The following is a 26,071-nucleotide window of genomic DNA, read 5'->3' on the forward strand; positions in this document are numbered from 1 at the left end:
TATATTTTATGCAATTATAGTTGTTAAATTTAATTGGCCGAGTGATTGAAATTTATCGGGCGGTATTAAATTTTTCCGGTCACTAATAAAAATGATTTTTTTAGTATATCGTTTTGAGAGAGAAATAAGTTTTTTGGTGGTACATAAAATTGGTTGAATGATGGAATTAGACGGCAAGAAATTTATTTAGCTTTTTCGACTTACCTTGATGCGCAGCAGGTGCTGTAAGCTCTGTGCTTGACTGCTATTAGGCGGTGGATTATTTCCACCGAGTCGCGCCACTGCTATTACATTCTCTTGCGTGACGTTGTATAAAAAGAGGGTACACATAGTCTGGAAAATATTTTTTTTTTCATATAAGACAAGAATAATTAGTTACATTTATATGTTTTTTCATTTTCTTTTAAATATACGGAAAGAAAATTATGGGAACTTTTGCTATGCATTATGGGAGTAGTTCCCATAATGATATAGGAATTGCACCCATACTATTATAGGAATGGTTCCTATAATAGTATGGGAACTATTCCCATAATATTAGGGGAATGATTCCCATTATGGTATAGGAACTATTCCAATAGCATTATTGGAACCGTACTTATAATATTATGGGAATAGTTCCCATATTGTTACAGGAACCGTTCCTATAATGTTATGGAAACCATTCCTATAATGTTATGGAAATGGCTCCTATAATTTATGGGAATGATTCCCATAATATTATAGGAATAAATCCTATAAATTATACGAACCATTCCTATAATGTTATGGGTAGCATTCCCATAATCATAGGAACTGTTCCTATAATTATGAGAAAGGTTCCTATAATTATAGGAACTGCTCCCATAATTTATGGTCATAACTCCTATGTTGATATAGGAGAAAATTTTATAGAATTATGGGAACCGTTTCCATAATTTTCTTTCCGTGTAGATTTTAAAGACTATTAATTTCTAGACAATTTGAACGCTAGTTTCTAAGTTTTTATTTTATATACCTTTAAAGATTAACATTAAAACTCATTTTATGAACGCGTTGAATTTGGTTACTACTCTCTAAATATGAATAAGTGAAATAAGTGAATATTCTTCACTAATTCTGAGTGCCGACCGAACCACTTTGTAAAATTAGTGGTTCGGTTTGCACTTGGAATTAGTGAAGAATATTCACTTATTTCACTTATTCATGTTTAGAGAGTGTTTTTTCTAATGAAATTTCTGGATTACATTTGAAGAAAATCATGGAAATTTTCAAAAAGTGTAAGATATTGATATAATTCTTTTAAAATATAATACATTCACAGTCTCTTTTTGCTAAGGAATATTTGATCCAATATTTAGTTTGATAACGTAAGCAATCTAAAGTTTAATACTCCATTACATAATTATTATCAGAACAACGTAACTGACATCAAATTCACACATAAATAACCTGCGCACAATATGAGTAACGTGATATGTTCACAAAGTATCAGACCTTCATGTTTACGGGAATATCAAATTTCAACGTCAATAAACGATAGCAATAATAAACGCATTGATTATAATTATGTCTGGCACAAAAAAAAAAACAAAAAAAAAAATTAAATAAATAATGAACCCATTAGCAAACTCGCATGTTTCCGTATTAACACGAATGTAATTAATTAAATTAACTTTGTTATGATAACTTTAATAATTATATACATGTTATTATTCACGGAAAATAATAAAACAATGAATGATGTCTAACAATTGCTTTATATCATTGTTAAAAATGAAATTTCCTTTGTAATATTATTATTATAATATGTTTTTTTTTTTTTTTTTTATTGAAGGAATCTCGGCTTTATTAGTAATAATAATAACCGAATTTTAGTAGATTTCTTAGAGGGCCCATTTTTCCTCGAATTTTAATTTTTTATTTTTAGAGCATATTGATTACGAATACATGGCAGAAGACTAGAAAAAGTAAAAGGGGTAAAAACATCAAATATTAAACCTTTTTTTAGGGAGCCCATTTTGCCCCGAATTTCAAGATATGTAATTTTCAATAGACGCGGCATATTGAGACCAAATATATGGTAAAGGACTAGAAAGAAGTAAAACAAGTGAGAACCATTGATGCACTGAAAAAAATAGTTTTTCTCACCTCCGGGCGGAAAGTGCAACTTTCGTCCCGCTGTGCAAAACGAAGTTGCCGCTTTCCGCCTCCGTCGAGGAGAAAAATAGTATACACTCCTCGGGAAGTAAATAAGAAAGCCTCAGATCACATGTTTGTTGACCTCGGCTTCGCCTCGGCCAACAATTACATGTGATCTGAGACGTTTCTTACTTTACTTCCCTAGGTGTGTAATATACTATTCCTCCCGGTAAAATTTTTGTTCTGGTAGCAATACTGGTATTCTTGTGGTAAAAATACCAAAGTTTATTTCACAGAGCAATACGAATACTGACTGTAGCAAAACTCGGTATTACTGTAGGCATAATACTATAATTAAAATAAGAAGAACTTAACCTTACTTTATTGACATGCATTGATTTATGTAAATAAGAGCATTTTTTATTATTATAGACGTATTAACAATTCAGACAATAAATGAATAATTCAATAATTATAAAAAATAATATTGTACGCCTTATTTTAATATTTTTTAACACTTGCACTCTTATTTCTATCTCGTAATAACATGAGGTAAAAACGCGGGAAACAAAAATTGCTATAGGATAAGTATGTAAGCGCTGGAGACACCATTGCATTTGCTATAGTAACATAGCATGAAGTTTTAGTCCCACAATAAAACTCGGTTTTGCTGTGCGAATTATATCAGGTTTCTTATAGTAAGAATATGTTTACTTACTATAGGAAAACTGGATCAAAAATATTTTGGATTCCGGGAGGAAAAAAACTTTTTTTTTCGGTGTGATATAAGCCCTTTTTTTCTTAAGAGGCCCATTTTGACTCCCCCCCTTCCCTATATACTCCATCTATAACTATATATGATTACACAAAATCATTTTTTCCCGGGATGTTATAATTTATAAAAAACGGTTTCGCCCCGGATAAATTTGCTGGGCTCTTCAGTAAAATTGAAGCAAGTATATTCTGCTTTAAACTGTTTAACAGGTGATAAGAATTATAACGGTAATTCTTATTATGATGATGTCAAAACATGTATTCTAAGTTCACTGTCACATTTTAGAAAAATTCTCTTAAATTTATCTAGCCTTATATAATTATATGTTTTTGGTGAATTTATCACCATCAGTGTTATTATATATTTTTATTAAAGGCATCAAATATAATACTACTGATCGTGATAAACTCACCATAAATGATTATCATTACTATTGTTAACAAAAATAATATAAATAATAAACCTTATTGTTAGCTTCTTCACGCATAAAGCTGTCAAGTGAGTTAACCGCGTCCAGCACAGTTAAATTGTTGTAAGTTTTCATGAAATCCTCGTCTGTTTCGCTGTATCCAAGAAACATGAAGACCCCATGAGGAATATTGTAAGTTTCTGTTTGAACACAAAGATGTTTGTTTGAACATGACAAGAACAATTTCATTATACTTGTATAGTTAAAGTTTATTCATCATCTACTGTAACTCTGTTAACAATATTTAAAGTAAAAATAAATTTAACAGCTTGCTTCAGTAATTTAATTCAATTTTTTAGTCAAACATTTGATGCAAATGGTTATTTAAATAATAATGAGTATTTTAGTAAGTTTTCAATTGATGAATAAAGAAAGGGTTTATATTTACCGGGAGAAGGTCGCATACATATAAAACGACCGCTGTAACACAAACATCGACCTCGGAAAGCTTGGTAAGCTGGGGCTGCATGATTGTAAAAAGCAAAGGGTGTCTTACAGGGTGATGGCTGGACACAAATCGTGTTGCAGACAAGCGTTACACCCTCTCCACACTGGCACAGATCCGAGCATTCTGGCTCGTTGTCACGATAGAGCTTTAAAATTTATTTCAGATTAATCAAAGTTTGTTTATTTTTCCTTTTATTTAGAGTCTACCCTACTGTTACATTGAACAAAAAAATAAATAATAGAATACCCAAGGAATTTTTATTGAACAATATCAATAAAATTTTGGGTAACTGTTTAGCATTAAAGTCAACACGGGAAAAACGAATTTCGTCCAGACAACAAAAGAAGGGATAACGAAAGATTTTGTTATAATGACAAATATGATTAGCTTACGGTAACAAATCAATTTGTTATAGTACCAAATGACTTTGTGTCGTAATTAAAAAGTCGATTTGTTATGAGAACACATGATGTTTATTATAATAATATCGTCGTGTTTTAAAGCCGGCATTTGCTACCGTGAGTAATCTTAGCTTACAATTACAAAAATTTTTGTTAATGCTACAAATTCATTCTGTTACTTTAACAAAACATTTTTTTTATTGGAACACAACAGTTTTGTTCCAGTTACAAACCATGGCTTGGCCCAACGAAGAATTTGCTAGTATCACAAAAACATTGTAATCCCAACGAATGCTTCGTTAACCGTATATTAAGGCAGAATTTGTTAGTGTAATTTATCTTATTTGTGGTCACAAAAAATTTTTTTCCGTGAACGAAATTTTTAAAAATTCCCAGTGCTTACACCTTCATTAAATTTTGACTAAAAATTAATCAAATTCCAGTTTGAAAAAATAAATAAATTAATAAAAAGTTTGACTAGTGAATAGAGAGGAATTTTTAGCAATTGACTGACTCAATACAAAAATTGAATTTTTAAAATTCTTGTGTACGATAATATTTAAAGCGTGTACTTAAAATTTATGAAAACTATTTTTTTATGGTCATAAAAAAATTCTTCTTCACTAAAGATCTTTGTAAGCCTGTAAAAAAAACTAAAATGCCAATACTGTAAACGACATTTGATTTTTGAAAGGGGCTAAAGTATAACAAAAACCATCAAATAAAATAGATTTTTTTAGCCCAAGTAAATTGCTTTTCAGTGTACTTACTCTTTTTCCTTTGCCCTCGCGTATGTACTGATGATTTTGCCTCGGTCTTTGAAACACACAAAAACCTAAGAACATAAACGTACGTAAATAAACAAACAAATAAATAAAAGGTAAATATATCTGTATATAAAAATGTTCACATTTCTTCACTTTTCTACGTCAATTCTCTAGCTTGACTCAAATATAAATTCTATAACACTTTTAATGTTCCGAGAGAACTATTCCTATTCACTTTCTTTCTTTCTTTCTTTTTCTTTATATATATTTTTCCAATTTCTCTCAGTGTTACTGCGATTGAGTAGCTGCTGAGACATGCCTTTTGGCTCGGAAGTGAATCGCGCGTCTGTCGAAATGTCGCACCAACGATCAAAGTGTTGGTAAAAGTCAGTCATGAATAGTAAAAAAACAAAAAGTAAATTCAATAAATATTTTTCTCTGTATTAAATTCTAGTAAACAATTTATTTTAAATTTTATTTTCCTACAGTCTTTCATCTTTAGCATTCATATTTTTAATAAAAATCTTAAGATAAATTTTGTAAATACTAGAGAAAAAAAATGTCAATAGTTTGATTTTTTTTATCGAACGGGGCAAGTTGTGCAATTGAAATACCTCGAAAACTAAACAACTTACAATAAAAGTGTAAATGATGAAAAGAAAAAGTTACGGGAGGATGGTATAACCTATATGTTTGTATACATGCAATTGTGATAGTGACAAAAACGATTTAATAATTTGCGATTGTTAATCATCTAGCAATATTTTTGGTCTCATAATTAATCACTATTTTAATTTGGTATTTATTTACTTAATAATTATTGTTAAATATATAATTTTAAATACAAAAAGTGTAATAATAAGCCAAAGATTGGGAAGTTTTAATTTTGTTTGATTTTATTTTAAATATTAAAGTTATAATAATAATATAAGTATGCAAAAATCATAACAAATTAAATATTTGCTTGTTAATTACTATTTTATGTTGTATTCATATGATTTTATACAGTCATTCCGTTTATTTTAGCCATTGCACAACTAGCCCCATACTATGCTCAACTAACCCCACTAGTGGGGCACGTTGAGCAATTTGGAGCGCTCGCGTATTTCTGGGAATAACTTGTAAATTTACACTCAGATCGTTTTTGTGTCGCTAGGCCATTTGAAGAAGACTAAATTACGAACCTAACAGCACATGAATTGTTTAAATTCGATGCATCGTCTTAAAGTTATGGAAGATCAAACCAAAAAGTGATCAACTAGCCCCGCCCTGCCCTATCAAATTTATCTTTAATTTTTAAGTATGAAAATTTTGATTGAATTATTTGAATAAAATTTCGTTATAGCAGATTTTCAGATCAAAATTTTTTCTGCATCCATTTTTAGGCAACCCAAATTGCCCCATCACGTCCATATTACCCATACGTGCAATTTGAAAAAATCTAGGGGTCCATTTTTCCTATATAATTTTAATTTATAAAAAATTTTGTGGCCCGTTTCGCCTCAAGTCAAAATAAATATATGAACTTACGTGGTGGTGGTGTGCTTGTAGTTGTTGTTGAAGGAGTTGTAATTACAATAGTAGTACTTGTTGTACTCGGTGTGCTTAAAATAATACTGCTGCTAACACTAAATGTATCGACGTCATTCATCGTTGGCTGAGTCGTTGATTTTTTAGTGACCTCTGGTATAACATTATCGTCTTCAACACTATCGGTAATTAATGGTGTGATTGCCAAAAATGTTGCTGATGTACCCCAGGTATCAGTGGACATTAGCGTTGTAGTTGGACGCATATTGGAATGATGGCGATGTTTTTTACGGGCATGGAAATCTTTTTGTGACTCGACTGTAATAAATTTATTAATGCAGTCGTCTATTTGTTACTGATGTTATTGTGGTAAATTTACAGTTAATAAACGACAACAAAGCAGTCGGATGAATGGGAGATGAAAGAAAATGTCAATATATGACCTCGAGTAACATTTGTGTATAATAGAGAATGGTATATTGTGTACAATAGGACACATGGGAAAATTGAATAGTGAATTGTAAACTGGGTTTCGACGTCTTCGTCTCTATACTCGGGCACTTAGGGCATACGAGTATAAGGCAACCAAACCAATTTCTTGATATCTAAATTACTTATCTAGTCTGATGAATACCAGTCACTGTGCACAACTACTAGAGCCTTTTCAACAAATAATAATCAATAATATACCTTCGCGATGTTCATGTGAGTCTATTCATACGGTATAATTAAATAACTTTATTAATAGAAAACTTATATTTTAATAGATTAAATTTAAAAATTAATCTTTTGGATTTAATGCATACCCTATAAATTAAACTAATTCAAATTTAATGATAGTTTGGTACCGTTACAAAAATTTATAACAGACAATTAAATTTCAATAGAAGATACGAAAAAAAATATACATTTTGTTGGATTATTCCAAGTCACGAATGCACACCACGAAAATCAAGAAGAGAAAAGCTTTTTTGTGACAGACACTTGAAATGTACGACATTTAGCGCCTATAGCCGGCAGCTAAAAACATTAAATAAGATACAGCTGGTAAAAAAGATACCTAATCGTTTTAATAGTGACGTCACTAACGGATCAAAAAATATTTTTTGGTTACATGTGCGATAGCAAACGACCAAAAAATATCGAAGTAACTTAACGAGCCATGTTGTGACAAAATTTATCATCATTTTAATTCATATACTTACCGACTTCTCTCTCATTTTTAACAAATACTCAAAACAATCTTACCAAATAAATAAACACGGGTTTATAACCTGCCATTTATAGGCACTAAATGTAGTACATTTCAAATATCTGTCACAAAAACTAATGCATTTTTCGAGTCTAAGACGCTCGTGTGTCGATGCCTTCGCTTTCAGCTCGAACACCAATCTTCACACTCGCGTCTTAAACACGATCGCACTCGATAGATAAACTACTATTAGAGACTTGGTGTCGAGATAACAGTATAAAAAGTTATTTTAGTTTAGTCCTCAGAGTAGTAGTTAGGACCAATTTCATCACTTTTAGGACTAAACTGGAATAACGTAATCTCGATTAGAGAGATACATACATTTCGATAATTAAATGCAATATTTTCGATTCCATTCGGAATCTCCCTTAGCTAGGCCTTCTTACCCGCCGGTACCTTATATCTTGAACGAAAATTTTTGAAGTTATTAAAGTATTTATTTGAATGTTAATTATGAATAAATTAAATATTTATAGTCAGAATAAAAATATAAAATTTTAGTTGATAACTGATACAGAATTGAAAATGATCATGAAAGTTTACGACTGACCGAGTTAGAAAAAATTCAATTAAAAAATGTTTGATAAAAAAATTAATCAACAGTTTTTTTATGTACAAATTTTTTTCGGTTGAAAAAAAAATAGCAAAAATAATTTTTTTATTATTTTTTTTAATTACCCCACCTACAGTAACTAAAAAAAAATATATATAAAATAAAGTCTCAGAGAAGTTTTTTAAAATTTACTAAAAATGAAAAAATTTCTAACAAGTCTTCATTTTAGTATTTGAGTAAATAAAATAAAATCAAAACACAAAAACAACATAATTAGAGCGTGTGCTGTTAGTTTTCCCAACAATGAAATTTAAAAAATAAAAAATAAAGGTACTCACCAACACAAGGATTAACCCAAAGTAATCTCTGCCATCCCAAACAATCATACAACTGCGTAAGGTCAGTGCCCTTACAAGCACAATTGGATCTCAGTTCCGTGCCAAGAATACCTAGCATTGCTCTTCTGCAGTCAGCAGGCGGACCCGCGCATTTTTTCGTCACGCTATCCACTGCACAACTCTGCTCATAGTGTTCCAATTTATTTCTAAAAAACAAAAAATATATTAAATAAACAGCAAATACTGATTACAATCAACCCATTAATTAATTAGTTAATTAATTATTATTATTATAAGATATATATTGAACAGTATCAATATAAAATATCTATAACGCTCATATTAATTAACATTATTTATTTTTCATATTAATTTAAATCCCAAGCGACCATTAAATAAATGACTGAATTATTATTCATAAAATGTCAATCGATTCTCTTGTGTCATTATTATTATTAATGTATTTTAATTAAAAAGATATTTATTAACAAATAAAACAGTATAATGAACGTCAATTGACAGAATAAATTGTGAAAAAAAAAGATTTTTATAAAAATAAATTCAACTTTAGCGATGCCATTGAGGTCAAGTACTACGGAGTAATAATCGATTTTTTTTTTTTAGGTATAACAGACATAAAAGAACTCTTGAGTAATTTTTTTTTTATTGTTATTATTATTATTATTAAACTTGGAATGCTCGATCTTAATTGTATAATTTATAATATATTTCGCGAAATAAGGTCAAGTTTGAAGTGTATATTCGAAACAGAATGGAGATGGGAGGGACGGGATGGGGTTCATGTAAGGAGCTAAAAAGTATTTCACCTCTGACATTTTCATTGCGCTTTAGTATATTATAGTGATGATCATCGTACGGATAATAATGATCAATTTGATAGGATTACGAGAGATTATACCTGCATAGGTTATCCTCACGGCACGCTAATGCTAAGCTGTGACAGGTTGGAAGCTCGGAGAGATCATGACCTTGCGCACAGACTGGATGCATCTTTTCTTGGGCCACAATACACTCGTCATCTTTGTCTTGAGTTTTTCTATTTATAAAAAAAATTATTTATGTATCTATTTAGTGAAACTGTTAATTAATTAGAAATTAAAAGACTAAAAATTGTTTTATTTATGTCTAGTGGACTCAGAGCTTTGTCTTCGTTTTTCCGGCCCAGAATTTTTAAGTTATTTATATAATTTTTTGGAATAAGAAAAAAATTAGCAATTGTTAATTGATGGTAGGAAGTACAAAATAGTTAAAGACTTCATTGACTCAATCAGAAAAAAAAAATAAAAGCTTAGAGGTCAGTTAGTGACGAAAGTATTCGATTAAAGTCGATAAAAGGAATTTACCCTAGTTTCGCTAGCAAAAAGAATTATCTCGTGGCTTTAAAGACTCGATTTATATATTTAATAGCTTATTTGACAGGAAATAAAAATCAGAAAATTATCGACTTTCAAGCAAATTACAATTTTAAATTTGAAAGTACACAAAAATAAAATCAAGTTTTTTAAACTTCCCGCTATAAAAATTGAAAATTTTCAAAAAAAAAAAGGAAGTTATTGGTTTCGATCCAATTTAAAAAAATTAATTTTTCATCAGATCTCGACGTTTTGAGATCCGAGGAAGCTATTCTGACTATTTCCAGATGGACGTCCGTGTGTGTGCATGTCTGGATGTGTGTAATCTAATTTTTGTCATACGGTATCTTTAGAATAAATCAACCGATTTGGACGTTCTGGGCGGCAATAGAAAGAGTTCACCAAGACTTAGATTTGGATAGATTTTAGAGTCGATCGGTCAAGTAGTTTACGAGTTATACGAAAAATAAAAATTAAAAAATGTTTGTTTTTTAGGTCTTTTTTATATCTCATAAACTACTTGTCCGATTTGCCTCAAAGTGTATGCAGTTCTAAGTCTTGATGCACCCTTTTGATTGCCGCCAAGAACGTTCAAATCGGTTGATTCGTTCCAAAGATATCGTACGACAAAAGTTAAGTTTTTTTTAGCTAAATGTATTTTTATTGGTTGAACAACAAAATAAACATTTTTTGACTTCGAAGAGCTCAAAAATGTGCAAATAATAACGTTTTTGAGCTTTCTGAGCTCGAAAACAGCGGGAAGTTTTGGGGTTGGCCCACAGGCTCAACCGCTTTTCAGATTTTTTTTTTAAACTAGAAAATATTGTTTTTGGTACAGAGATCTATGATTATACAAGTGGAAAAATAGTTCAGCAATAATTTTATAGAATTTATTGCTTATGATTTTTTTGACGTAAGCTTCTTGTAAAAAAAATTATTATACTCAAAAATAACAATTTTTGCTGTTAGTTTTTAGATGAATATTTATAATGAATAAAAAATTTAAAAGAACACTTTCCATCAGAAAAAATAAGTAGAATTTTATATCTACCGAAAAATTATTATCATAAATTTATGTTGTACTAAAAAAAAAAAGTTATAAAAAAAAATGAATAATTAGGACGAATTAAGAAGTGAATAATTAGTTAAAAAATCAGAGCGTTGTAAGATAAATTGGCTGGTTAATTGGGTACGTGTAAATTCGCGATCCGGATTTCTTGGCTCGTATCTATATCAATGTAACGAACGAATCCACTTCTAAATTGGTTAAATGTCTAGTGGAGCTCGTTGTTACCATCTCTCAGCTTTTGGTTCATCGTACTTCATGATTACCCTACTCACTTTTCCTTCCTTTTTCACTCTCTCAGGCTCCACTCCCACGAATACTGTTAGTCCAACTACAAGTGAAGTCAACCCTCTCGTCGGTCGTCGAAGCCCCCAATATAAATTAAAACAATTACTCACTTGCAGAGACAAAAAGCAATCTCCATCGAGTGACTATCATTAGCTTTTTTGTAGAAATTCTGCAATGCATTCATACACTCATTACGAGCACAGCTTGAAGCATCGCAGTGATTCAGTATCGGCTGAAATAATCCTCTGCATTCTGAATCATTTCTGAATAAATTATTTAACGTTTTATCATATTTTTATTTATTCGCAAACAACTTTTATTTCATTATCTGATCGTTTTAACTTACCGACACATCGAATAAGCTTGATGACACGTACTCGACAGTATCAGTTTGACAGGTTGATGAATCTTCTCGATATCAATCGCCGAATCTAACAAACAACACACATATTTTATTAGCCTACCTCATTTTGCGGAGAACATTTATTATTTTAAATCCCGCGAAAAAAAAAAATTACTCGGAAAACATTAAAAAATTTTATATCATAAATTATTTTCCAAATTTACTTGAATTTTTTTAACATCGAAAATCACTTTTGTTTAACAAACTATAGCAGACGGATAATCAATAAAATTAAAAAAACATCTATAGATGTTAAAAAAAATTTTCATATGGAGGGGGGCAAAACGGGGCTTTCGAGGACTCAAATTCGCTAAATTTTTTTTTAATGATATTCAAAGTAAATATTAAAAATTTTCAGTTGCCGTTAAAAAAAGAAATTTCAATTTCGCGGGCAAAATGGGGTAAATTATACCTAGTACCCGATCAGGGAACTAGTACTTGATCACTTCATGTATTTGTATATCTGTATATAATACACTTTAGTAAATATAGATATACAAATACATGGGTGATCGAGTACTAGTTCCCTGATCGGATACTGGGTTTCTTACACGTAAAAAAATTTACTGTTGCTGCAACAGAATTTTTCCTGTAGTTGCAACAGGAGGCAGCCATGTTGCAGCAACAGAAAAAATCCTGTTGCAGCAACAGGATTAATACTGTTGTTGCGACTTAATAGTAAAATATAGTTACACGGTAAAAAATGCTGTGCCATTGCGTCAAAAAATTTAGTGTTACAAATTTTTGTGTTAAATATTTAACACTTTTATGTGTACATTTAAAATTTATTTTCTGTTAAATCAACCCAAAAAAGTGTTGAATATTTAACACAAAAATTTGTAACACTAAATTTTTTGACGCAATGACACAGCATTTTTTACCGTGTAACTATATTTTACTATTAAGTCGCAACAACAGTATTAATCCTGTTGCTGCAACATGAATGCCTCCTGTTGCAGCAACAGTAAATTTTTTTCCGTGTACCTTACCCCCTAAAAAAGTGAAAAAAAATATTTCTGGATTTAAATAAATTTGATTAAATTAACGTTTTTTGTAAGTAATTTACATAAAGAAAAATTACACTTTATATCATTATTGGATACAAAGGAAGAAAAAAAATTTTTAATAGATGTCTTAATAATAAAACAAAAGTCATTAAAATTTTTCGACTGACGATCGATTTTTGAAAACGTTTAACAAAAAACAATTCAAAATAATGCCCATTTATATTTACAAAAGTGATTTTGGAATGTTTGAAAAACATCTAAAAACAAAATTTTGTTTTCATAAAATTTTGGGGTACCCCGTTTTGCCCCCTTCCGTCCCCTATTTTGAACGACAAATATAAAATTTCCATAATTTATAGCATTCTAATGAAATATTGAAATTTTTCCAAGTATACAAACAATTTTTAACCAAAATCATGAAAAAGATGATTGATGTACGTAAGACATTACAACAAAAGATAAAATTTCCCAGTACATTAAATTCAACAGGAAATGTAAAAAAAAGTATTTATATATTTATCCAGTTAAAAAAGCGCGAGTTCTAAATTTTTTTATTATTTTTCTTCTTCAATTCTTTTATTATTTTTTCTCAAGCATGACGGAGGATATTAGGTCGATATATTCAAGCACCTTGGATATTAAAGTACACCCTCTTGTACCCACGTCTCACATCGTAGCGGCGCACACCGGCTATGTTCGATTCGATAAGAAAAATGAGGCCAGAATACTACCACCGCAGTAAACCCAAAAGCTAACGTTTCTACGAGGGATCACTATACAACCCCTACTATTTCCACTACTACCACAACTGCAACACTAAAGTATATTTATACTGTACATCTTGAGATAAATTCGACATGGTTTATTAAGACAAACGAGTGAAACTAACTTTTCTTTCACTATACCTCAAGTTAACTCTTCTCTTCGACTGCGACACATCTTACAAATAAGATGTATTATTACGCTGACTGACAAATACTCGATGTTAAGACAGATATTCTCTAATGTGGCGCAGCAAATTAAATAGTCATTCTTGTAAAACAACTTTCTGACTTTTCAAACAAATGAATATTAATGAAAACAAATATACGTGTATATATTATTGTAATTTTAGTGAAAATACCCTCAGGCTGATGTAATTTAATACATAGTTGGCTTTAGTTTCTGGTATAATTCTTGTAAGAGGTGTCTTATGATATGCTTCACTTACAAACGAACAGGATAATATTTCTCCCTTCGTCCTCTCAACCTCTTATTTGAGAGGGGTTTATATCAGAGTCGGGTGAGTAGAGTTTATCTGGGGAAGGATGCCGCCGACAGAGATGCACCATTTAAGGCTTTAACGACCTAGTACACTAGCCCTTTAGCTATTTTATAAGTTCTGTATGAGATAATGAAATAATAATAATTCACTTTACTTGGAGTTCCGGAGTTTTAGAAAAAAATCACTCCGCATAAGGAGTAAATAGGGATTTTTTCATGGGCGGAGAGATTTTGGAGTGACGCGGATTTTATTTCAATCCGCATTCACTCCGGTCCGGAGTTTTAGTACTTAAATAAATTTATCTTTAATAGAAATAGCTGTCAGTCAGAAACAAAATTATTTCAATAAATAATTCATTCAGATATTAATAATTAAACTTACAATATTATGTTTTTAATTTATAAAATGTTTTAGTAACTCACTGAATTATAATTTCATATATATAATACATAGTGATAATATTAAATTATTGAATAGCTATAGCGACATAGTTTTTATGGGAATATTTTATATTTCAGTACAATATGAAATGTTATCTCGTGGTATGATTAATGTAAATCATACGACAGTTTGCGACTCAGTGGAATTATATTTGCCAAAATTTTATTATCGGCTGCTTATGATTTTTAAAAATCATTTCGCGCGCATACATGGAAAGAGAGCTCGTAATTATTTCCGTACTCAATATAAACGCCAAAATATCAAAGACCTAAGCTCACTATGTATTAGTAATTTTTTTTATAATTAATATTTTCCGAAACTTTCCTTCGGAGTGAAATTCACTCAAAGGGAATTTTATAAATAAAAAATCCTCCACACGGAGAGAAATTTATGGTAACCGTTCCTAGTACGTTTATGAAATATCATCCCATACCGTTGTGGTAATTATTACTTGGAATTATGAGATATAGGCCCATACTTTCTGGGAAAAGTTCCCATAACTATGGGAAAAATTCCCATCATTATGGTAACAGTTCCCATATCGCATGTGAAAGAATTATGGTAATGATTACCATAATATTATGGTAATCGTTCCCATTATACTATGGTAAACGTTACTATTATATTATGGTAATAGTTACTATATATTATGGTAATCGTTCCTATTATGCTATGGTAATCGTTACCATAATATCATAGTAATTGTTACGATAATATTATGGTATTGGTTACCATATATATGGTAATGGTTATCATAATTTTATGGTAATGGTTACCACATACATGGTAATGGTTACCATATATATGGCAATGGTTACCATATATGGTAATGGCTAGCATATATGTGGCAATGGTTACCGTATATATGGCAATGGTTTCCACATATATGGTAATGGTTACCATATATATGGTAATGGTTACCATAATGTTATAGTAATGATAACCATAATATATATGGGTGCCGTTCCTATGATCATTTTAAAAAAACCGGTTACCATACATTATGGGAACCATTCCCATAATATATTGTAATTGATACCATAAATTTCTCTCCGTGCACTCCGCGATAACTCCCATTTGGAGTGAATTCCACTTCGAAGGGGAGTGAATAAATAAAAAGACATTCACTCCGCGAATTTTTTACAGTAAAAAATTTCTTATATGTTCAACTTTTTTTAAAAATCAAGCAATTTTTGTTTTCGTCTTTTAATTTTCTGCCGTCGACTGAAAGAAAGATGGCGAAAATAAAAATTACCGAGGAGAATTTCTATTCTCGATACTCGGGCTTAGGTGTAACTATTTACTGGAATGAGCTTCTGCGGAAAAACCCAGTAATGGCGAATCGAATTTCTCTACAGTTAAACTTGACTTTTTTTCTTAATTTATTTTTTCCGTTTTATTTAGAGTTTTTATTTGTTTATTTTATTTTATTCTCCTTCTTTAAAAAGATATCCTTTTGATGTTAATACAAGCTTAAAGAGATAAACTCTCCGTTCATGAGTGAATAGAAGTTTTTGTCAACGATCGGACCTTCGTCAGATAATTGATCGAAAATAGACGATAGATTGGTGACTAAATACGTGATTGGTACTTTCAAATTTGTTTAGTGAAGTTTTGCAAACAAGGATTCTTGTTTGTGATGAGTAAATATACTAGTGATTAATGGTGCCGATGATTCGACTTATTGTGAGAATGCTGAGAATTTCGGTCCAGATTAAGATCTTTCATTTTTCTTTCCGGTAAAATAAAATAATGAATTAAATTTATTGTAAAGAAGTAAAATTTTAATTTTGTTTAATAAAGTTTAATATCAATTCCGAAATAATTAGACACGTAATAACAGTATCAAACGTCTCGGCTTTTTAATTAGCGCGAAAACAAAGGGAAAGTGTAAGATGACAAAAAAACTTTTCGTTTGATGACAAAATACTTGATTGTTAGAAGCCGGCGTGACACTCGAGAAGCAACAGTAATAATGGAAAAAAAAATTTTCTTTATTTTCTTGAGAAACTGAGACACCACAAAGAGATGCCGAGGATTCGAAATTCTTAAGATGTATTTAAATAAATAAAATTAAATATAATTAGACAGGTTATTTTCTAAACATCTTGTTATTGAATGCTCTAGAAATCTGAGAGACGAATTGAATTACTAATGAGTAGCTTCTCTGGCTTTGGGGCTCGAGTTTCAGAAATTTGTATTGGCATTCAAGTTTTCTATCTGCAGAGATAAGTTACATAAAAAATAAAAAAGAAAAAAAACAAACTACTTGAGATAAATTGGACGACAAACTGAGAAGTTGTCTTACATCAAGGAAAAGAGCTAAGTTTACGACAGCTATTAGTGTTATCATGATTAATCCTTAAATTTTACCTACTAAAACTTATTAATTTCCAAGATTTGTACTGCGAGCCGTATTTACTCAACTAACTTGTCATCGTGATCGTGGGTAATATCGCGACCGGATTCAGATATTCCTCTTAAGAAATAAGGAAATGAGAGTACTGTCAACTAGTTTAAATTTAATTTTATTTTATCTACAGTACTTAACTATTTTAGGCCTAAACCTAAAGTAACAACTGATAAATTATATATAGATGTTTATCAATTAGACCGTTTTTAACTTTTTAAACACGAAAAAATCCAAGTTTTAAACATGTAAAAGAAATTCATTTAGTCAGAGATTATGATGGTCAATTGGTCTGAAAATAGTGACAGTATTTTAGTTTGGTCACAACCGGACTGACTCATGTCAAGAAAATTCATCCCAACAATATTTCAAAAAGGCTAAAAACAGTGAGCTTCAAAATTTGAAACAATTTTGAACTTTGAGTGGAATATTTTTAGAACTAGAAAAATCCAAGTGTATACACTTATTTCTATAGTAAGCCTAAAACCGTAAAGTCTTTTATTCAAACCTCCCTGTGAACTTGTTTCAATTTCCATGTTTTTGAATCAATCGAAATCCAGTTGACTCAAATGCGGATTGACCAAGTAGGCAGCGTATTTGAGAAAAAAACACGATTTTTATCAGTGTAAAACAAGTTTCCAATCTCGCGACCTTGTTCTTAAACAGTTTTGATGGGAGTCAAAACTCTTCTATAATTTGTTTTAAAGCCTTTTTATTAACGTTTGCAAAGCAACAGAATTCTTAAATCTCTTTTGCCTAAAAAGTTCCGAAAAACCTGCCTAGTAAGTACTCAGTTGAAAATTTTTTCAAGAGTTCCAAAAATGATCAACTCGAAGTTCAAAATTTTCTCTAATTTGGAAGTTCACTGTTTTGAACCATTTTGGAATGAATTTCTTTTACACGGGGATAATTTGTGTAGTGATTTTCTGTAAGGTTTTTTTGTATGAAACTTCAAAGCCAATGAACAAAAGAACTAAGGCTAGTAGTTACTTTTTTCGGAAGCTATATTGTGTTTACAAACCTCCGTGCATGTCGGATATCACTCATATTTTAAATTAAAATGAAACTTTCGGCATCAATATTTTAATTAACCGACTTCGGACTCCATTAAACTTGTTCATTAACAAATTTTCTTTGTGATAGTATGAATTTTATGTTACTTCAGTATTTTAGAAAAGTTGTAGAAACAATTTTACGTGAGTTAATCAGCCGAAAATTTTAATGTGCAATAAAATACAACACTTTCGCACTAAAAACTTTTTTTTTATACCTCTACAATTAAGGGTATGAAATTTTTTTTACGTGTAATGGATTTCAAAGAGTGAACATAAAAAAAAACCACATTTTGTTGCACTAAGACATATTCTAATATGTGTAACTGTAAATGTGTTTCGAAAAATCGTTACAAACTCTTAAATTTTTATCGTCATTTTTTGCTCTTTTGCGTACACTATAACATTGTTTTATGTTTTATTTTTTGTTCAGATTGCCAGTTGCTTCCAATCGCATGCAGACGATAATGGAAAAAACATTGCTATTTTCTTTTCGGCTGTAAAATAAGTCGTAAACTCGGTGCTCTAAGTTATAAGTCAGATAATCGGAGAACATTACCTTGGACGGAGATTTTCCGATTTTGTGTTGAGTTTGAAAATAAAAAAAAAAAAGGTAGACTTTAAAATACTTGAACAGAGATCATGGCAAATAGCATTAATGTGATTCCTGTAGTTATAGTAATGCAGGTACCGATATTAAGCTTCTCGACATTTTCTCACGTGGAAACAAAATAAAAACAGGATAAATCGATTTACTTTACTATACTGTACTCAGGATACTATTTGCCATTGTGTGTACTGGGCTAGACGTACTGGGTGTGTAATTTTGCGATGGTGAAAACCCGAGCGTAACGATTCATCGTATACTGGTGTCATTACCATCAGCTTAAAGTGCATTTCTAGCGAAAATAAATAGATCCCATTTTAACGATTGCATATATACAGGCTAACAGAACAGTATGCCGCATCATTTGTAATCGAGTCCATCTATTTGGGATGTAGAATGAAAGAATAGAGTCGATCGGACTGTAATTCACATCGAGATACGACTCAAAAGTCAATTTTTAAACAAATCATTTATTTTCAACAACTCAAAATTCATTTGAATAAATTGTCACAAACAGAGGGTTATGACGTTAATTATGTTTACTTAAGAGGATGTGCCATCTATTCTCTTTCTCACACGCATGTGAACGAACGGAACTGTCCTTGTTGCACTTACATCAGCAAATGGAAATTTCAAATGAGCCGTTCTCAGATATAAACTGCAATTTCCGAACGAGTAACATTTCATTCGATAAATAATAAGCTTACGCATCGAATGACAGATTTCGTTTAATAATTTGGGTCTTTACCTGTGAAAACGGTTCATTTGAAAATCACCTGGTACACTCTCTTAAATCAATAATTTTAATTCTTTTATCACATGAGGCTACTATGATCAGATATGAAGATCCCTAATTTTTAAACTATGAGATTCCAATCTTTTAATCGCTCATTACTTCGATGATAACTAGTAAAACTTTATAGTACATTTATATGAAATTGGTCAGAAAATAGTAGTGATACTATTTGCCTCTAAAATTCCAAATTATTGGTAGAGACCAGCAGAGCTTACTTGCTCGGAACAGACTGACAAAAGTTGCTATTTTTCCGAGGTTTATATATTCATAAGGGGTTTGGTTGTCCTTCTTCAATAAGCATTGATGTGTTGATACCTCCTTAGCTAGGTTAACTCTTTTTCCTCGAAAAATACTTCGAGTGACCTAATTAGGTTGTCACATCATCCAGTTTAATTTTCATTTCGTCATAGGGGATGGTAACAATATATTAATTTAAAATCGTGTCCAGATCAACTTAATACAATGGTGAAGTCATAAGGAGGTGGACTATAACACAAAATTAGAATTTAATTTTGACCATATTGGACGTTTCGTCCCTTAATGACGTATGTCTCAATAACATCTAGTAGACGATAGAATTTATATGATCAAGGTATGATGTGATCATATTTGTAATTGGTTATGTTGTACCATGTGATTGTAAAATTAATTGTTTATTTATTTATATTGTTTTTGTAAATCTTTATAATGACTTGTTTTAGTTGCTGAAGAAGTCCCAATTGAGGGACGAAACGTCCAATATATGGTCAAAATTAAATTCTAATTTTGTTATTGTCCACCTCCCAATGACTTTACCATTAATGGTACCAATATTTATTATCGTAAAGTATTGGTTTTATATGTTTTCTTAGAATTTGACTTTTATTATCATGAACTTTAATTAAGTTAATATTATTTAATTCAATCAATTTGAGTCATAATACGTGTGTACCATTCGTTACAAAATAAATATATAAATAATTTAACTTACCATCATCATCAGTTGAATGATTTCTTCGATGATGCGGTCGATGCCTGAATCCCGGCAGAGCCAGCTGCTTTAGGGCATGAAGATCCTGATGATCAGCGTCAATCAGCGGGTTTTCCAATTGCGACTCGATGATTTCGAAGCTCGTCGTGTTGTCGGGATGGGAGATGATTTTCACTGTAAGCGCGCAAGTGTATCGTCCTGATGATTTAGTTTACTACAACTAATTTAACTAATGGGCTTAATTATAAGGACTTTGTTTTCACTAATAACTAGTCAAATATATTTAAAAGCCAGTGAAAATTAATTTCAAGACTTAAATCTTATTTTCGTTTTTTTTCGTGCAGATTTAAATAATAAAAATTTTTTTTCATTTTCAAGTCTACTTGAACAATCCAGGTATTATGGATAATTCGGCTGAAATTTTAATTTTTTAGTAATTGAAATTTAAGATAAAATTAAATTGTAAATGAACAAATATTATATATATTTATAAACGCGAATAATTATCCCGTGGTTACGAACCTTGAGCAATGAAGCCCTCAAAGGCTTCACGAAGATCAAAAAGTCGATCAATAGGCAGACCGAAGTCGTCGTCAATCCGGTCGACAACAACAGCCCCATGCTCGTAAGTAGGTCTCGGTGCAAAACGATTGGTGCCAGGTCTTAGTGCTGGTGCCGATTGTGCAGGTACTTTCTCGTTCTGAATTGCAGGCGATGCAGGCTGTGGTATTGATGATGATGGTGGTAGTGGTGGTGCAGGAACAGGTGATGGTTGTGATGGTGCATCGGGACGGTTATCATAGTGGTGACGATCGCGGTGCCGATGATTGTGATTTTGGTTGTGGTGGTGATGGTGCTGATAGTGCTCATTACCGCGATCGAATTTGTGCCTTTCGAGATCATGCTCAGTGCCGTTGTTTGCATGCTTGGGTTCGTTTGAAAGGGAAGAAGAAGCAGAAGAAGAAGAAGAGGAAGAACCCCCAATATTTTTATGATCCTCGTGGGAGCCAGCTAATCCCGAATTCGTACGGTCTTCGTTTGATTGAGGATCGTACGATCGGTAGACACCTATTTTGTGTCTGTCTGTTTCGACGCTACCAGGCATTTCTGGTAGGCCATAGTGACCATGACGATGACGATCGTGATCGTGATCGTCATTATTGTTACTGTAGCTGTAAGTGCGCGCAGTCGCGGGGAATAAAAAATAGGGGTACATACTGGTCGGGGGCAACCAGATCTCTTGAAAGTTCTCCTGCTGGGGGTCGAACGGATATAGGGCCGAGTCCGTTCCTGATAAGTCTAAGGACGCGGAGGAGGGCAGAAAGTCTGAAACACATAAGCAGAGTCGCGGCACACTCGGTAATAAGTGTAAACTGTTTGCTTCTATTCATCCTCGACCACGTGCACGAGGAATACTTTGTCTTTTTTTTTTTTTTGATAATTATGTAGTTCCGCGACATGAATTTGAATTTGAATTAGATACTCAAAAATTTTGTTCTAGGATTTTTTTTCTTAATCGTATCTACGCATCCTTAGATCAGAAAAAAGTAATTTTGTAAACTTTTTCTTTATAATTTAAAAATAATAAAATTAAATGTACAGAAATTTTGAATTTGAATTATTTTATAATTTTTTATTGAGGGGATGAATGTTTTTTTTTTATTAATTTACAAAATTACAGAATTTTTTTTTTTAAATGCAGGTACAATAAAATAATTAATTGGCAATAATTAGAGTAAAAAAATTTTATTGGAAATTTTTGAAAAAAATTTCGATTGATTGTTTGAATGGAAATTTATCTTTTCTAATAAATATGAGATTTTGGTAAATGTTCTAATTTTTTTTTATTATTAGTTTAAAAATGTGTAGATAGATTAAAAAAAAAATTTTTTGACAACCAAAAATAAGCAAAGCTACATAATTACCGATTTTCATTTTGAGACAAAACAATAAAAATACTTGTAGGCATTAATAAAAAATTTTAATTCTGCATTCATAAATTAAATATTTTCATACAAATATTTTTATTCCCATACATTAATATTTATAAGTACGTAGTAGTTGTAATGTGTACTGTTGAAAGAAAATTGTAAAAGTTTTAGTGAAAAAAAAAAACAAAGTAAGTAAAAATTAAAATTTTATAAACAATTTTCCCGCGAGTGGCATTTGCTTGGAAATTTCTATGAATATATTTTCAAGTCACTTGGGTTTTAATGCTTTCCGTTAAAATTTAATTTTAATTATTTATAAATAATCAATTTATTATGTCATTTTAGTAATAAATGTTTTCAAAAGTATATTATAAGATAATATTTATGAGTTAAATAAAACAGTATGTACTTTCGATCAAGTAAGAAAAATATATAAAGTTTAATTCGACAAAAAAAATATCGCCCACGAATATTATTGTTTTATAAAGCGAAAGAAAATTTTATTTGATCGACGAGCAGTGGACTTTAGGATTTGTGATATGATAAATGACGAATATGATAAATATGGTGGATTCAAGTGAATGGAATAAAAAATAAATAATGTAAGTTTTAATAGTTTTAAGTATAAGTTTATATGATATGTGTTGATGAGTGTACTCAATTATGAAGCTTTTTTTTCTAATTTTATTAATAGACAATTTTTAATCATTTTTTATACACACACATATATTTATACACAGAAAAAAATAATTTCTTAGCGCAAGAAATTTTTTGTGTGATAAATTGGAAACAAAAATTTTCTTAGAACAAGAAAAAGTTTCTTGGTTCAAAAAATTTATTCTCGCTCCAAGAAATTTTTAGTTTTCAATTCATAATACAAAAAATTTTTTGCACCAAGAAATCCTTTTTTTCTGTGTATATATTAGTGACTTTGCAAAATCATCAAACTTTTTTGTCCAAACTCGGATGAAAATTTTCTGCCCTATAGGGTAAATGCACCAGTACCCAGCCCCTAACCAGTAGTCAGCTGGTCATATACTTTAACATTGGCTCGAAATATATATAAATATAATTCAACATATGGCTGGCTACTTATTTGGGGTTGGGTATTGGTGCTCTTACCCTACATTTAAAAAAACGCTCAGGAAAAATCAGTGATCTGAAAAAATTTATAGAGATCACTCATAAATTTGTAAAATCTTGAAAATCAAATTTTTTGCTGCTCGATTTTTTTTTTATTGTCGCAAATGTTATTGTGAAAAAAATAAATTATTTCTAAAAATTATCCCATCAAAATATGAATATTTTGATAGCTCAAGAATTTTGAAATTTTTCGAGGACATCAGATATTGTCGAGTGACCTATAAATCTTTTTTTTTTTTTTCTTTCATGATCAGCTCACATGGTTATGAAGAAAGCTATAATACGAGACACAAAAAAAGCGGGTAAAAAATTCATTGTGAAGATCATATTCAATTGCAGGTATAATTTTATTTTGACATAAATTTCTAAGTTCATTGTTTTGAATGTCTCATTCTGACTTAAAAAGTTACGTTTTAATGTCTCGATATTCATATCGATAGGCCATTCGGATATATCGAAAGTTTCATACTCGATAAATTTCAATACTCTTGAGAGATCTTTAAAAAACCATATTTCGAGATAAGATTTTCAGAAGATAATTTATTTTTCATGTATAAACATTTGCTGTAACGAGAAAAAAATTTGAAACCAAGAAAAATTCGATCAATGATTTCTCAATATTATCAAATTTTTTGACAATATCCGAAAATTGTTCAAATGCTAATTTTTTTTACGGGATAAGAAGCTATGAAATTTTCATACGAGATTGAAAAAAGGCGATGTTTTGAGTCACCCTAATATCTACATATATGTATATGTAGAAATAATGAATAATAGTTTTATGAATAAGAGAAAGAGGAACATAAACATGCAAAAATTACAAAGCATGCGGTGCAAATATTTTTTTTATTTCAACTTATATACGGTCTACTTGTTTGTCACAAACAAATTAAATATAAATAAAAAATTCATTAAAGAATTTTATTTATATTTAGGTTGTTTTTTTTTTTTCTTTTAATTTCATATATGATGAAAGCCCCGTATACAAAAATGTTAAACATTTTTTTTCTTTTAACGTGTATTTTGAAGCGCAAAGAGCTTACGAAATGTAATTGTATAGTTGACAAACAATTTATATGTTACAGTGAAATACAAGTAATATAAAAATGTTTAAATAAATAGGGAGTGCAATAGAACTACATAAAAATTATAAGAATTTCCGGATTTAAATTCATGAAATGTTTGCTTTGATGGTTTAAAATATTCGATGGATTATTTAATAGTTTTTAAAACGAGAAATCGCTCGTCAATGTAGTCGTATGATGCCGCATTTCATAGTGAGAGAGTGATTTGTGCTCACGTGATGCATTGTAATGGCTAAACATTCTGATGGTGTGCGTCGGCATCCATCATACCTCATTCGAATCTTTATGCTCTCGTCAACATCATGTTTTATATTTTACATTATTTTAACTACTCAATTTTATTTACAAATAATCGAGTTTATCGTTCATGAAAAGGAAAATTTATTCCATTGGAAATAATTTAAATTCAACTTTTATGAAAAGTTGCATGCAGCTTCCGGACTTTTAGTCATTTTTTTTACTACAAATTTTTTGGTGACAGATTTTTAAATTTAGCGATAAATTTATTCTTTTACAGTCGACTATCCTTCATAAGCCTCTTCCCCTCATTCGGGAGTTACTGAGTCCAAATAACTTCCCCTACTTAACCACTCTAAGGAGTTCAGTACCAGAGAGCCCGTTATAAGCCTCCGTTAAAATTATCAAAATTATAAACTAAGAATAGGAAAAATAGACAAATTAATGATGAAAATTTACTATCTATGTTTCGCGAAGAATAATTTAATCATTATTAAGTAAAATATAATTTATTGTTCATAATTGTAATCATTAGGGCCAGGTTTTTTGCCTTAATTTGAAAATAATGAATAATTAGTGGTGTGAAATTTTTTATATTAAGGGGAAAACTATTGGTCTTATTAAAAATTTTTTCAAACAAAAGTTGTATGAAATTTAATTTTATAAAAAAAATGTCTCTTATAATTTTTTCTTAGGACTAATAAGAAAGCCATAATTTCAAAATTAAGATTTTCATAATTAACAAAATTTTGAATCATTCGTTATGAATCTTAATTTTTGAATTCCAGTGAAAATATTGATCGCATTAAAAAATTTTTCAAACAAAAGTTGTAGGAAATTTAATTTTATAAAAATAATATCTCTTACAATTTTTTCTTAGGACTAATAAGAAAACCGTAATTTCAAAATTAAGATTTTCATAATTAACACAATTTTGAATCATTCATTAAGAATCTTAATTTTTAAATTACGGTAAAAATATTGATTGTATAAGAAAATCATAAAAAAAATTTTTTCAATAAATTCAAATTTCCTACAACTTTTGTTTCAAAAGTTTTTTTATAAGACCAATATTTTAGCCGCAATATCAAAAATTTGAACTACTCATTTCAAAAATAAGGCGAAAATTTTGTCCCTAGTAATCATTAATTATATTCAAAGCTTCTATTACAATTGAAAAGTTTTATTGAGCATTAAGTTCATCAATAAAATTGTTATTTTTATTATTACTGCAATCACCACCGTTATCATTGTAATTTTTTGCATTATAATTATTATTAGTGTAAAAAGATAAGTATTTATTTTAGCGCTATAAGCAGCAGGAAAATCAGGAGAGTCTCGTAT

General features: G+C 30.3%; 1 protein-coding gene across 3 annotated transcripts in view; it reads right to left on the minus strand.

Moving 5' to 3' along the window:
- The window catches only part of LOC130666554 (uncharacterized), a 255,052-nt gene that overhangs the window by 30,414 nt on the left and 198,567 nt on the right, over positions 1–26,071 (minus strand). The window contains exons 7-17 of one of the 3 annotated variants that reach the window (XM_057467666.1): positions 20,854–21,657; positions 20,332–20,505; positions 11,728–11,812; positions 11,492–11,644; positions 9,574–9,711; positions 8,655–8,860; positions 6,512–6,829; positions 4,985–5,049; positions 3,754–3,958; positions 3,360–3,505; positions 205–333 (exon numbers count right to left, since the gene is read on the minus strand). In XM_057467666.1, the coding sequence (XP_057323649.1) occupies positions 205–333; positions 3,360–3,505; positions 3,754–3,958; positions 4,985–5,049; positions 6,512–6,829; positions 8,655–8,860; positions 9,574–9,711; positions 11,492–11,644; positions 11,728–11,812; positions 20,332–20,505; positions 20,854–21,657 (2,423 nt within the window). The remainder of the gene's footprint in view (positions 1–204; positions 334–3,359; positions 3,506–3,753; positions 3,959–4,984; positions 5,050–6,511; positions 6,830–8,654; positions 8,861–9,573; positions 9,712–11,491; positions 11,645–11,727; positions 11,813–20,331; positions 20,506–20,853; positions 21,658–26,071) is intronic. The other 2 variants (XM_057467667.1, XM_057467668.1) reach the window with 2 other exon arrangements.

The sequence above is a fragment of the Microplitis mediator genome, chromosome 4 (assembly GCF_029852145.1).
Source record: "Microplitis mediator isolate UGA2020A chromosome 4, iyMicMedi2.1, whole genome shotgun sequence".
Lineage (NCBI taxonomy): Eukaryota > Metazoa > Arthropoda > Insecta > Hymenoptera > Braconidae > Microplitis > Microplitis mediator.